The sequence below is a fragment of the Hyperoodon ampullatus genome, assembly GCF_949752795.1.
Source record: "Hyperoodon ampullatus genome assembly, chromosome: 14".
NCBI classification, from domain to species: Eukaryota; Metazoa; Chordata; class Mammalia; order Artiodactyla; family Ziphiidae; genus Hyperoodon; species Hyperoodon ampullatus.
Genome location: NC_136927.1, coordinates 76304357 through 76316684, shown reverse-complemented (window position 1 = coordinate 76316684; position 12328 = coordinate 76304357). Strand labels below are relative to the sequence as shown.

At 50.4% G+C, this 12328-nt stretch overlaps 2 protein-coding genes across 2 annotated transcripts in view; one reads left to right on the top strand and one right to left on the bottom strand.

The window, feature by feature from the left end:
* PREX1 (phosphatidylinositol-3,4,5-trisphosphate dependent Rac exchange factor 1) overlaps nt 1-12328 on the top strand; it is a gene marked incomplete at both ends in the record, with an annotated part of 192336 nt that overhangs the window by 22814 nt on the left and 157194 nt on the right. The gene's annotated exons all lie outside the window — the stretch shown is intronic.
* Nucleotides 3211-10026, bottom strand: LOC307062569 (ADP-ribosylation factor 1-like; the record flags this gene model as incomplete). The annotated part of the gene is made up of 3 exons (XM_079718305.1): nt 3211-3273; nt 3416-3578; nt 9485-10026. The coding sequence occupies 3 exons, from the start codon at nt 10024-10026 to the stop codon at nt 3211-3213; spliced, it is 768 nt and encodes a 255-aa protein (XP_079574431.1).

Sequence of the window (12328 nt, the reverse complement as noted above, 5' to 3'; positions counted from 1 at the left end):
ACACTGAAACTACCTGGGGGGCCCAAGTGGACTGGAGAGAGGCTGAGACCACGTTGAAGGCTGGGTGTGGGTCTTCCCCTCCCCCACAGCTGGCCCCGGCTTCTGAGTCAGGCCGGCTCCATCCTCCACCACATCAAAGTTCTCCCAGGGCCCCTTTATGGCAGGGGCTGCTGGGCCCCTGGTGCAGCGGCTGATGAGAGCAAGATCCTATCTGCATGGGTGGAGGTGCCCGGCAGCGGGGAGGCAGCCCCTGCCCCTCCCACACAGGCCCTCGCTGGTCCTCTTGGGGTGGACAGAAGCCTGCACGCCAGCAGGACCCCAGACAAGCTGGTCAATCTCTCTGCTCCTCATTTTCCAACTGTCTAAATGGCGATGCTAGAGTCTCCCCATGGGGTGCACGGGGGGGCCCCTCCAGTCTTGGGCTGTGTTAACAGAATGCATCTTGGACTGAACTGGGTCCCAGATGGTGGCGTTTGAAATACTTTACTGTGAACCAACTGATGCTTTGAAAGCACACCAGCTCCAGGGCAGTGGTGGGACTGTGCTGCTCAGAGAAGGGTTACAGGGTTTATAGAAGCTGCTCTTTATTCTTAGGAGGCTACAGACAGTGTGTTGGGGAGCATCTTAAACCCGGTGGTTGCGAGGGTCTCTGTGCAGTGAGGCCCTGCCACCCCCAGCCCAGTGTGCAGGGGAGTGTTGAGAATTAAATGGAGGAAAATAAGTGGCTTCTCAATAAATGGTAGCTGCTAATTTTTTTAAAATTAAACTTTTTGGGCTTCCCTGGTGGCGCAGTGGTTGAGAGTCCGCCTGCCGATGCAGGGGACACGGGTTCGTGCCCCGGTCCGGGAAGATCCCACATGCCGCGGAGCGGCTGGGCCCGTGAGCCATGGCCGCTGAGCCTGTGCGTCCGGAGCCTGTGCTCCGTAACGGGAGAGGCCACAACAGTGAGAGGCCCGCGTACCGCAAAAAACAAAAACAAAACAAAAAAAACTTTTATTTATTTATGTTTACAGATTTAAGTCAGAGATCTGAAAAGATTCCAACGTAATCCCAGTAGGAGGACAGACACACAGCCCTCTGCAGACTCATTTAGTCAGATGACAGTGACTACAGGAGATACGTTTTACTGAGCACGTACTGTATGCAAAAGCCCCAAAGTCCTTTCTCTCCTCTGGGTTTGCTCCAGGGACCGACAGCATCCACAAGGGAGTTTGGACCTACTCCAGCTCCACCGTATCAGAATCTGCTCCTAACAGGCCCCCCGATGATTTCCAAGCATGCTGCAGTTTGAGAAGTGTTGGTTTGGCTGTTTATCCCTCCTTCAGTCCCTCCGACTACCCTGTGAGGTAGAGCTCCTTAAAAAAGGGGAAACTGAGGCACAGAGAGGCTCAGTAACCTGCCCAGGCTCACGCAGCCAGTAGAGTTTCTAAGAGTCTATGACAAGAGGCAGAGGCAGGATTCGAACTCAGGCCTCCCTGCCCCAGAACCCTGCTCTTGACCGTCATGTTACCACTCAGCGGTGCAGCAGCTGAGAATGTGGGAAAGGAGTGGGTGATTCTGGCTGGGGAAGGATTGGCCTCTGGGGCACCCTGATTGAGTTGGACCTGCAGAGAGGAGGAGGTCTTGGCCAGCAGAGGGGTGGGGTGATCAGTCCCCAGAGCGAGCCTTCATTTGCCCGTCCCCGCCCGGCACCTGGTAGGAGGCCCCCGCCCCTTCTCTCTGCTCCAGCTTCAGGAGCTGTATGGAAACCCTGAAATGCAGACCCTCCTCATACTGCAGGGGGATCTTGGCTGGTCCAGTTAGTAGCCCAAGAGCTGGTCAGTAGCATTTGGTTAGTAATGCCTGCTTACTGTAACAGAGCATGAGGCAGCTCTTGAATTAAATGCAGTTAAAGAAGAATAGGAGCAATCTTTTGCTAATTAATCAAACCCCCATCTTTATTGAGTACCTCCTTTTTTCAAAAAATAAATTTATTTATTTTTATTTATTTATCCTTGGCCTCCCTGGTTCCCCATCGCTGGGCGCGGCCCTCTCCAGTTGCCGTGAGCTGGGGCCACTGCTCGCCGTGGTGCGCGGGCTTCTCATCGCGGTGGCCTCTCCTCTCTAGGCGTGCGGGCCTCAGCAGGTGTGGCTCGCAGACTCCAGAGCGCAGGCTCAGCAGTTGTGATGCACAGGCCTAGTTGCCCCGCGGCATGTGGGATCCTCCCGGACCAGGGCTCGAACCCGTGTCCCCTGCATTGGCAGGCGGACTCTTAACCACTGCGCCACCAGGGAAGCCCTGTTGAGCACCTCCTGTGTGCCAGATGCTGTACTAGGTGCTGGGGACACAGGATTGAACAAAACAGACTAAGTCCCTGCCCTGGTGGAGCTGATGTTCTAAAGGGGGGGGGGGCGACAGAGAAATAACAAGTGCAAAGGAGCTGCACCATTGCAGACTTTAACGCCTGCACGCTGGGATGGAATCAGGGCAGGGAGGATGGTGGGTGTGATGAAGAGCGACCTGGAGGAGGTTCTGCCTTCCGCTGGGTGCTCAGGAAAGGCCTGACCTAGGAGCAAAGCCATGAATGATGCACGGGAGCCAGGTATGTGACACTTTGGGGGGAAGAGAATTCCAGGAGGAAATGGCAAGTGCAGAGACTGGGAGGTGAGAGAGACCTTGGTGAGTTTGAAGTGCAGCAGGTGCTGGAGTGGAGGGAGGGAGGGGAGGAGATCAGGTGAGGAAGGTAATGGGCACTTGGGCAGAGCCTGGCAGGTAAAGGTGAGCGGGGGTGGGGGAGGCCCTTCCTCCTGGCGCGGCGGGCAGACCTGGAGGGCTGTAAGCCGGCGGGAGTATGGTCTGATTTATGTTTTAAAAGGGGCTGCTCGGGTCAGAGTGTGGAGGCTGGGCTGTAGGACCAGCAAGACTGATTGGATGGCAGTAACTGGCAAAGGATGGTGGCAGCTTGCACCAGGAGATGGTACAAAGAGAGGGCGACAAATTCAGGATGGTGATAGAGCTGGCTCAGACTTGAATGGGTGGTGGAGGAATGTGGGAGGTGAGGCTTTTCAGCAGAGGGGAAGTTAGACCTTGACTGGCGTAACCTGGAAGGCTTCCTGGAGGAGGTGTAGGCGGTCAGGATGGGCGGTACAGGCTAGGGGACATTCTGGCAGTAGAAATCCATGAGCAAGGGCCAAAGTGGGTTCATGGGAAGGGCAGTGGGTTCATATGGCTTATGTAACTTCCTTCTCACCTTTAAAGGTCACTGGCTCAGAGTTGTCCCTGGGGTTTCGAAGCTAGAGAAGGGATTAAGGGTCAAAGGTTTAGGTCGCCCCCTTGAGTGCGGGCAAGAAGACAGCTAAGGGAAAATCAGGACACCCAGGCAGTGGAGTTTTGAGGCTCTTAGCCCTGGCCCTGGCTGGACAGCAGGCCTGTTACCCATCGTTCCTGGGCCTCGGTTTCCTCAATCATCAAGTGGGGTACCGGGGAGGTGCAAAGCGAGCCTGCGGCAGCCTGGCAGGTTGGAACGGAGGTTGCCATTCCAGGGCCTGCCGCCCCCGTGCCAGGGCCCAGAGCAGCTTGGTTTGCAAGGCGGCACTTTCTGGGTGAGAACAGAGTTTTTGAGGAGGTTGTGGAGGGGGGAGGAAGGGGGGCCTTTCTTCTTTCTCTCTGGACAGATCATTGAGGAGGAGCGGGCACACAGAGGGGCAGTGAACAGAGACAGCGCTGTGGGCCTCTTTTTTGGGGGGCGGGGAGGGGAGAGGGAGCTAGGTCAGCTGTATGGGCCACTTAATACCCATGAACTTGCAATTAAATGCGGAAATGGGAGACAAGGGGGTGGTCAAAGGGGATATTGTTCCGGCTCCGGAGAGGAGGGCGGCTGGAGCCCTGGGGAAATGGCCAGCCTCCAACATGAATGGGCTTCAGTGTCCTAGGGGGGCTGGAGGGGGCAGGGGGCCGTCATTTGGCCCTTTGTCCTGTTCTGCTGGACCCGGCCACAAAGGCCAGCTTGATTCCCGTCTGGTTTCTTTTGGGGGGCTGAGGGGGAGGGGGTGCCTCGACCCCAGCTTGGCCCCCTCCCAGGACCCCAAGCAAAGTGTCCCTCTGGCCATGAGGGGCTCTCTAGAAATCCCCCTCACTGTGATTGAACTTTGTTTTTTCCTGAAAATTTTTTAATTTTAATTTTTTTAGGCATGTCTTACATGCAGATATTTTTAGGCATGCAAAAATTAGGCACCTAATTTTTTTAGGTACAATATTAAGTGTACAGCTTGATGAATTTTTACATGTAATTTATCTGTGTAACCTTCACCCATATCAGCTAGTAAATATTGCCAGCACCCCAGAGGGTGTTCCCTCCCAAGTCAGTATCCCCCAAAGTAGCTACTGTTCTGATTTCAGTCATCACAGATTAGTTTTGCCTGCTTTTGAACTTTATGTAAAGTAGAATCATACAGTATATGCTCTTTTGTGGCCTTTAAGTTTTAAAATATTATAAATATACACGTATACATAACTATATATGTATATATGTGTGTACCTAAAAATTATATATACGTATACTATATATTATTTTTATATGTACTGTATGTAATCATTTCCATGGTTCAAATTAAAAAGGCATAAGTAATGCAGATTAAAAAGTCAGCCTCCCAGAACTATGGAGACAGTGAAAAGATCAGTAGTTGCAAGGGGTTGGGGTGTGTGGAGGGGTGAAAAGGTGGAGCACAGAGGAGTTTTAGGACAGTGGAACTGCTCTGTGTAGTGGCATAGTGATGATTGCATGTCATTATGCATTTGTCCAAACCTGTAGAATGTACACAACATAATGTAAGCTATGGACTCTGGGTGATTCTCGGTAATGTATCAGCGCACGTTCATTGATTGTAACAAATGCACCACTCTGGTGGGGGACGCTGATAATGGGGGAGGCTGTGCATGTGTGGGGCAGGGGGTAGAGGGGACATTTCTGTACCTTCTGCTCCATTTTGCTGTGAACCCAAAACTACTCTAAAAAAATAAGTCAAAAAAAAAAAAAGTCAGCCTCCCAGGTCCCTCCCAAAAGCTAGCCGCTGACCTTGGGCCCTTCAGATAGTCTGGACACACCCCTTTTGTTACATGAAAGTGATGGCTTGTTGTACTCACATTTCTGCACTTGGCTTTGTCCCCCTTTTCACCCTGTATCCTGGAGGTTGTTCTATAATAGCACATAGAATTCCGCTGGATGGATGCATGGCGGCTTTTTTTAAGCTGGTCTCCTCTTGATAGACACTGAGGTTGTTCCCATCTTTCGCCATTACAAACGATGGTATGACAGATGCAGACTACTTCACACCTGTAAGTTCATTCATTTCTGGGAAGGGAACTTCTGGGTTAAAGGGTATATACATCTGTTTTAGTATTTATTTATTTAATTTTCCCTTCCAGTTTTATTGAGATGTAATTGACCTACAGCACTGTGTGTTAGGTGTGCAGCATGATGATTTGACTTACATCCATCATGAAATGATGATCAGAATAAGTTTAGCGAACACCCATCATCTCTGGCAGATACAAAATAAAAGAAACGGAAAAAAATGTTTTTCCTTGTGGTGAGAGCTCAGGATTTACTGTCTTAACAACTTTTATGAATGACATACAGTGGTGCTCATTGTACTCATCATGTCGTTCATTACACCCCTAGTATTTGTATATCTTGTAAGTGGAAGTTTGTACCTTTTGACCAAATTTTCTCTCTTACCCCCTGCCTCTGGTAACTATGAATCTGATCTCTTTTTCTGTGAGTTCCCTTTTTGAAGTATAATCGACCTGCAGCACTATGTTAGTTCCTGGTGCACATCGTGGTGATTCAGTATTTCTGTACATTACCAAGTGATCACACCAAAGGGTCTGTCCATGTGTAATTTAGCACTCATCTTTAATTACATGGCAGATATGAATGCAAAATCTCCTTGTAGAAAATTACAGACAAGGGAACCTTTTCCTTCCTTTCCCTGGTTGCCCCCACCTCCAGTGTCTCGTTACTAGTCTACGGTGCAGCGTTCCAGATCTTTCCCTGTGTGTTTGTGTCGTTGACGTACATAAACATGAACCTGTGGAAAAGACAGGGTGTGTTTTTAAGTGTGTGCATTTGTTTAAGTAAAAGGCCTCAAACCGAGGCCATGTTTAAAGCTGTAGGCTCCGGAGCCAGGCTCCTGGTTTAAATTCTAGCTCCATCCCTTTACCTGCTCCCTGAGGGTAATCTCTTGCGATCACCCAGTATTCCGCAGCCTTGTTCACTGTCTGGGGGATCTTTTTATGTTGTTTTGCACACTTCCAGCTCATTCCTTGTAACTTCTGCCTACTCTTTCACAGGACGATTATACTGGAGTTTATACATCCGTTCCCCTCTTCATAGGTATCTAGGTGGTTCTTTTTCTTTTATATTAGGAATTCTCAACCTTCACGTAATTGATAGTTTGGGCTGCGTAATTGTTTGGTGTGGGGGGCTCTCCTGTGCACTGTAGGGTGTTTAGCAGCATCCCCGGCCTCTACCCACTAGATGCCAGTAGCAACCCCCCTCCCCCCCAGTTGTGACAACTGAAAACCAGACATTGCCAAGTGTAGTGCCGAGAAGTGCTACAGGGAGCATCGTTCTTCAAGCCTCCCTGTACACATGGGCAATGACATCATTATTGTATTGCTATCTCACAGATAAGGAAATGGAGGCCCAGAGAGGTTGAGTCATTTGCTTAAGGTCACACAGCAAATACATGGCAGAACCAGGATTTGAGTTCATGCTTCTTCCCATTTTGAGGGCACCCACCAAGTGCCAGGCATGGTTCTAGGCTGAGCTGGGTGTTTAATGGGTGCCAGCACCGACCCAAGCCCCTGCCCTCATAGAGCTAGCATTCTTGTGGGAACGGCAGACAGTAAGCTAGTCATCTTAACAGATACCTGACTCATCTGGTGGTGGTTGATGGGTGAGGGTGAGGAGATAGAGAGTCACAATAACAATGCCACCTGACATTTAAATGATATTTTACAGTAATAACTGATGTTTAGTGAGGGTTTAAATATGTCAGTTACTGTTCTAAAGAGTTTCACAGGATTGACTCATTGAATCCCCATCAAAAACCCCTATGACATACCATTAGTCTTATTCTCATATTGCAGATAGGGAAACTGAGGCACAGAGGTATTGAAGTCCTTTGCCAGGAAGTGACAGGGCCGGTACAAGGACCTGGGCTGCTAGAACTCTTAACCATTGTGCAGGCCACCCTCATGCCTACTCTAGGACCTACTTCCTGGGTGGTCGTGAGGGTCACCTGCTCTAAGAGCGTGACTCAGTGTGGTTTGCTTGGAGATAAGGACAGAAACTGAGAGTAAACTTTTAAAGTTTGATAGCAATTTCACAGAGTAATTTTATGCCAGTTTAGTCCAGTACTAGAAAAATTAGGCATGTAGTCTGCCTTTTTACTTTGTTTTTCTAGTAATTCATTTTTATTGCAATTTTCGAAAGTATTAGTCTCAAACGGATTAGAAATTGAAGACAAAAATAGTTCTTCCCGGGCTTCCCTCGTGGCACAGTGGTTGAGAGTCTGCCTGCCGATTCAGGGGACACGAGTTCATGCCCCGGTCTGGGAAGATCCCATATGCCACGGAGCGGCTGGGCCCATGAGCCATGGCCGCTGAGCCTGCGCGTCCGGAGCCTGTGCTCCGCAACGGGAGAGGCCACAACAGTGAGAGGCCCGCGTAGTGCAAAAAAAAAAAAAAAAAAAAAAAGTTCTTCCCAACAGATAGTTGGAGGAATGCTGTATTAGGATGGGGAAAGTGCTAAGAGCAGGCCCTGGCCCATGGTATGACCTCCATAAATGTGAGCTTTATTATTAATCTGTTGTTCTGACATTTGGTTCTCTCCATATAAGCTCCTTACCCCTGGGAGCTAGAATGAGCTGAGGGATCTTCTTCCCATTTAATGGATGAAAAAATTGAGGCCCAGGCAGGTTAGGTGTTTAGGATTGGCTGGCAGGGTCTAGATGCTTGGGGATGTTTTCTTTGCCGACCCTGCCTGGGCCATGATTTTCATGCCCCTCTCCAACCCAGGCAGCTGGATAGGCCCTGACCTGCAGGCTTCCCCGTGGACGTGCGGTTGGCCAACGGCCTGGAGCCCTGGTTAAGCAGGTCCTAGAGAGAGACTGGGCTTCCCTGGGGACTGTAGGCGGCTGGGGCCCCTCATCAGCCCCTCTCTTTGTCTCCGTGGCCATGACAACCTGGCTGGACGCTTGGCACATCCAAGCCCAGCCCCCAGCCTGACCAGCCGGCTTCCTCCTTGGCTGAGGCCTCTCTGGCAGGCTGCTGCCTGGCTGGGGAAGCCTCCCCCCCACCCCCATTCCCCTCTCTCCCACTGATGGGGGCTCCTGGGCGGGCCTGGTTTTGCCATTTCTTTTTGTTTTTGTTTTTTGGTTTTTTTAATTACTAATTGTGTATTGAAAGCAGTAAGAGGTTCCACGACACCAAATAAACCAGTTCTGAGGTTTTCCCCAAGATAAAGTGTAACAGCTCCAGCTTCTTCAGTGCTTATCAAAATACAAAAGGAAAAAGTAGAGGTTATCATTTTTCGATGGCAAATCTGACCCTTGCAGGCTGAGGGAGTGAAAGCACACGTAGACAGGGGCTCCGAGGGGCTGGGGCTCAGGATGACCACCCGCGCTCCTGCTGGTGAGACCCCAGAGAGCCCAGAGCAGGCAAGCAGGGGGACTGCAGAGCTCCCGCTCAAACCAGAGCGTTCCAGCCAAAGTGCCCATGCTGACCCCAGAAAAGGCTGGGGTTCCTCCAAGGGGTCTGAGAGCGGTGGCCCATCTCCTGGGCAGCCACGTAAGCACAGATACAAGCACAAACGTTATGGGGTGTGGGATGACCCAAGACAGAGCAAATCACAGGGACCCTATTGTGACCATGCAGAATGGATCATAGCCCCGTTTCACGTTCCCAACGGGAAACAGACCACTGGTGGACTGGACTCAGGCCATTACTGCAGAACCTACCCTAGACACATTTCTCCTTTCTGTGTGTTCAAGTGTTCTCCTTATCTTGTCTTTGTAACTATTTTAAAAAATGCACTGAGTTTGGGTTAAAAACCAACCACCAAAATGGATCTCAACACAGATGTAAAGCCCAGAAGAGGAACATCGGGCTTTTCTGACACAGCGACTCCTGGATGATCCGTGTGCCTAAAATCCCTTCTCAGTACTAAACAGTGGTTGATTTTCTTTTTACAATAAAAAAAAGCTGAGTAATATTGCATAGGAGTACCAGAAACTGCCTCATTGGAAACAAACACTATTTACATTAAATAAAAACCCAGTTGCAGGCTGCGTCTGCACATTTACAGCATGGTGAAGCACACTGTGACCGACCATGGAGACAGCTTCTGGCACTCACACCCCAGGGGCACGTTTGCCACATGGGAGTAAAGCGAGGGCAGAAGGAGGGAGTGTGAGGGGAGGGGAGAGGAGTTCAGCTCACCTCTGGTTCCAGAGCTGATCAGACAGCCGGTCCAGTCCCTCATAGAGCCCGTCCCCGCTGGTGGCACAGGTGGCCTGAATGTACCAGTTCCTGTGGCACAGAGAGTGCAGACCCAGCTTGTCCGTGACCTCAGCTGCATTCACGGCATTGGGGAGGTCCTGTTTGTTAGCAAACACGAGCAGAACGGCGTCCCTGAGCGCGTCTTCTGCCAGCAGCCTCCTAAGCTCCGCTCGGGCCTCATTCACACGTTCTCTGTCATTGCCGTCAACCACGAAGATGAGACCTTGTGTGTTCTGGAAGGAGTGGTGCCCCAGAGGCCGGATCTTGTCCTGGCCGCCCACGTCCCACCCAGTGAAGCTGATAGTCTTGTATTCCACGGTTTCCACGTTGAAGCCTGTAGCGGGAATGGTGGTCACGATTTCACCCAGCTTCAATTTGTCCAGGGTGGCGGTCTTTCCCGCAGCATCTAGGCCCACCATGAGAATGCGCATTCCTTTTTTGCCAGAAAGGCCCCTGAAGAGGTTTGCAAAGATATGCCCCATGCTGTAGACCCGTGGGAGCAACACTGGCCAGAGAAACCCTCGGCGGCCGCGGCGCTGGTGCTGCCATGTCACGTGGGAAGGACCCCCAAACTCAGGCCCCTGGGGGGTCCTCCCTCTGCATCCGGGCCTCTTGGCTGCTGGCTTTGAGCACGCTTGTGTTCATTCTCCCCGTTTGCTTTCTGTCCCCAGCCCTGCCTCCAGCTTCCTCCTGAGCTCTCTGTCAACCCGGGTGTGTCCCTTCCAGCCCCTTCCCTCTGCTTTTCCTCCTCGGTCATATTCTCTGTTTCTTTCTCTTTGTCTCTCCCTCTCTCTGTCTGGCTTCTAATGCATCATCATTTGCAGATTGGTCCCTGCATCTGAGAATGGGGCTGCCTCAGAGACCCCCCAATGCAAGGGCACCCTTGGGGACCCTTCTGTGCTCAGAGAAAGGACTGCACTTTCTAGGTGCTTGTTTGCGGAAAAGCTGCAGCTCCAGCCGGCACCAGCCCAGTGAGATCCTGCTGCCCCAGATGGGGTAAGGATGGTCTTCCCATCTTGCGAGGGAGGAGTTTCTGTTGTCCCATGGAGGGGTCTTCCAGGTGAGGGAGGGGTGGTCCTCACCCTGTGAACAAGAGGCTCCTCTTGTCTCGTGGGGTTTTCTCCTGCTGAGGGAGGTGGTCCTCTAACCCGGTGAGGTAGTCTTCCTGCCTGGTGAGTAAGGCATCCTCCCCTAATGGGACGGTCCTCCTGGTCAGACCCTCTTAGGAGGAGGTGGGCTGCTGAGCCCCCTTGCTCTGACATTTGAGCCAGCCGTGTGAAGGGCTTGGACTCAGAAAACCCAGAATGTTTTCTTCCCGTGCACCTGGGAGAGTGCCACTTCCCACTGTGGGTCGTTAAAGTCATCATTTATTAATGGCCACAGCTGTCCCTATAGATATGAATAAATAATGTTCCACTACAATGCCCTAGTCTTGTAGGATCCTTGAAGACCTTAGAGGGATCTAGATAAGAGTCATCTCAGTCTGGCCTTTGACTGGAGCTCAGAGAGAGGAAATGATTTGCCTGTGTGAGGTTACAAACCCAGATGCCCATGGGTTGACAGGTAGAGTAGCCAGGTGTAGGAAAAATTATGTCACCTCACCATCTGTCTTTTTGTTTCTCTTGTTTCAGCATCAGCCTGGATATCTTTAATCTCCGTGTGCCTTGGTTTTTTCATGTATAAAACAGAGATAAGAATATTTGTCTCATAGATGTTTCTTAAAAATTTTTTAAAATTGAGATACAACTCATACACTGCAAAATTTACCGTTAACAGTGTCCATACCACCGGCTTTTATATAGTCACAAGGTTGTGCACCATCACTGCTTTCTAATTCCAGAACATTCCATCACCCCAAGAAGAAACCCCAAACCCATTAGCAGACCCCCTCCATTCTTTCCCTCCCCCATCCCTGGCAACCATTGATCTATTTTCTGTCTCTACAGATTTGGAATTACACAATGTGTGGCCTTTTGTATGTGGCTTCTTTCGCTTAGCATGACTTTTTCAAGGTTCATCCATGTTGTAGATGTGTCAGAATTTCATTCCTTTTTATGGCTGAATATTAGTCCATTATTGGATATATCACCTTTTTTTATCCATTCATTAGTGGATGGACATTTGGGTTGTTTCCACTGTCTGGCTATTATGAATAATGCTGCTATGAACATTCGTGTACAAGTTTTTGTACAGACATAGGTTTTCACTTTTCGTGAGTATATATACCTAGAAGTGGCCTCATGGGTTTCTTGGGAAGATTAAATGAGCCCTTAAAAATACAACTCTTGGGACTTCCCTGGTGGTGCAGTGGTTAGGAATCCGCCCGCCAATGCAGGGGACACAGGTTCAAGCCCTGGTCCAGGAAGATCCCACGTGCCATGGAGCAGCTCACCCCTGTGCCACAATTACTGAGCCTGTGTTCTAGAGCCCGTGAACTACAACTGCTGAGCCCACGTGCCACAACTACTGAAGCCCATGCGCCAAGAGCCTGTGCTCTGCAGCGAGAGAAGCCACCGCAATGAGAAGCCCGCGCACCACAACGAAGAGTAGCCCCCACTTGCCGCAACTAGAGAAAGCCCGCGTGCAGCAATGAAGACCCAATGCAGCCCAAAATAAATAAATAAATTTATAAAAAAAGGAAAAAAAAAAGTACGACTCTTAGGACAGGTCCAGGCAATAGCAAGTGCTCTATGTGTGCTAGCTCTTAGTATTACAAAACAGTACCTCAAGCCTTTGGCCTTGATGTTGGAGAGACAGCGATGCCATTTAAAACTTATTGAGTGC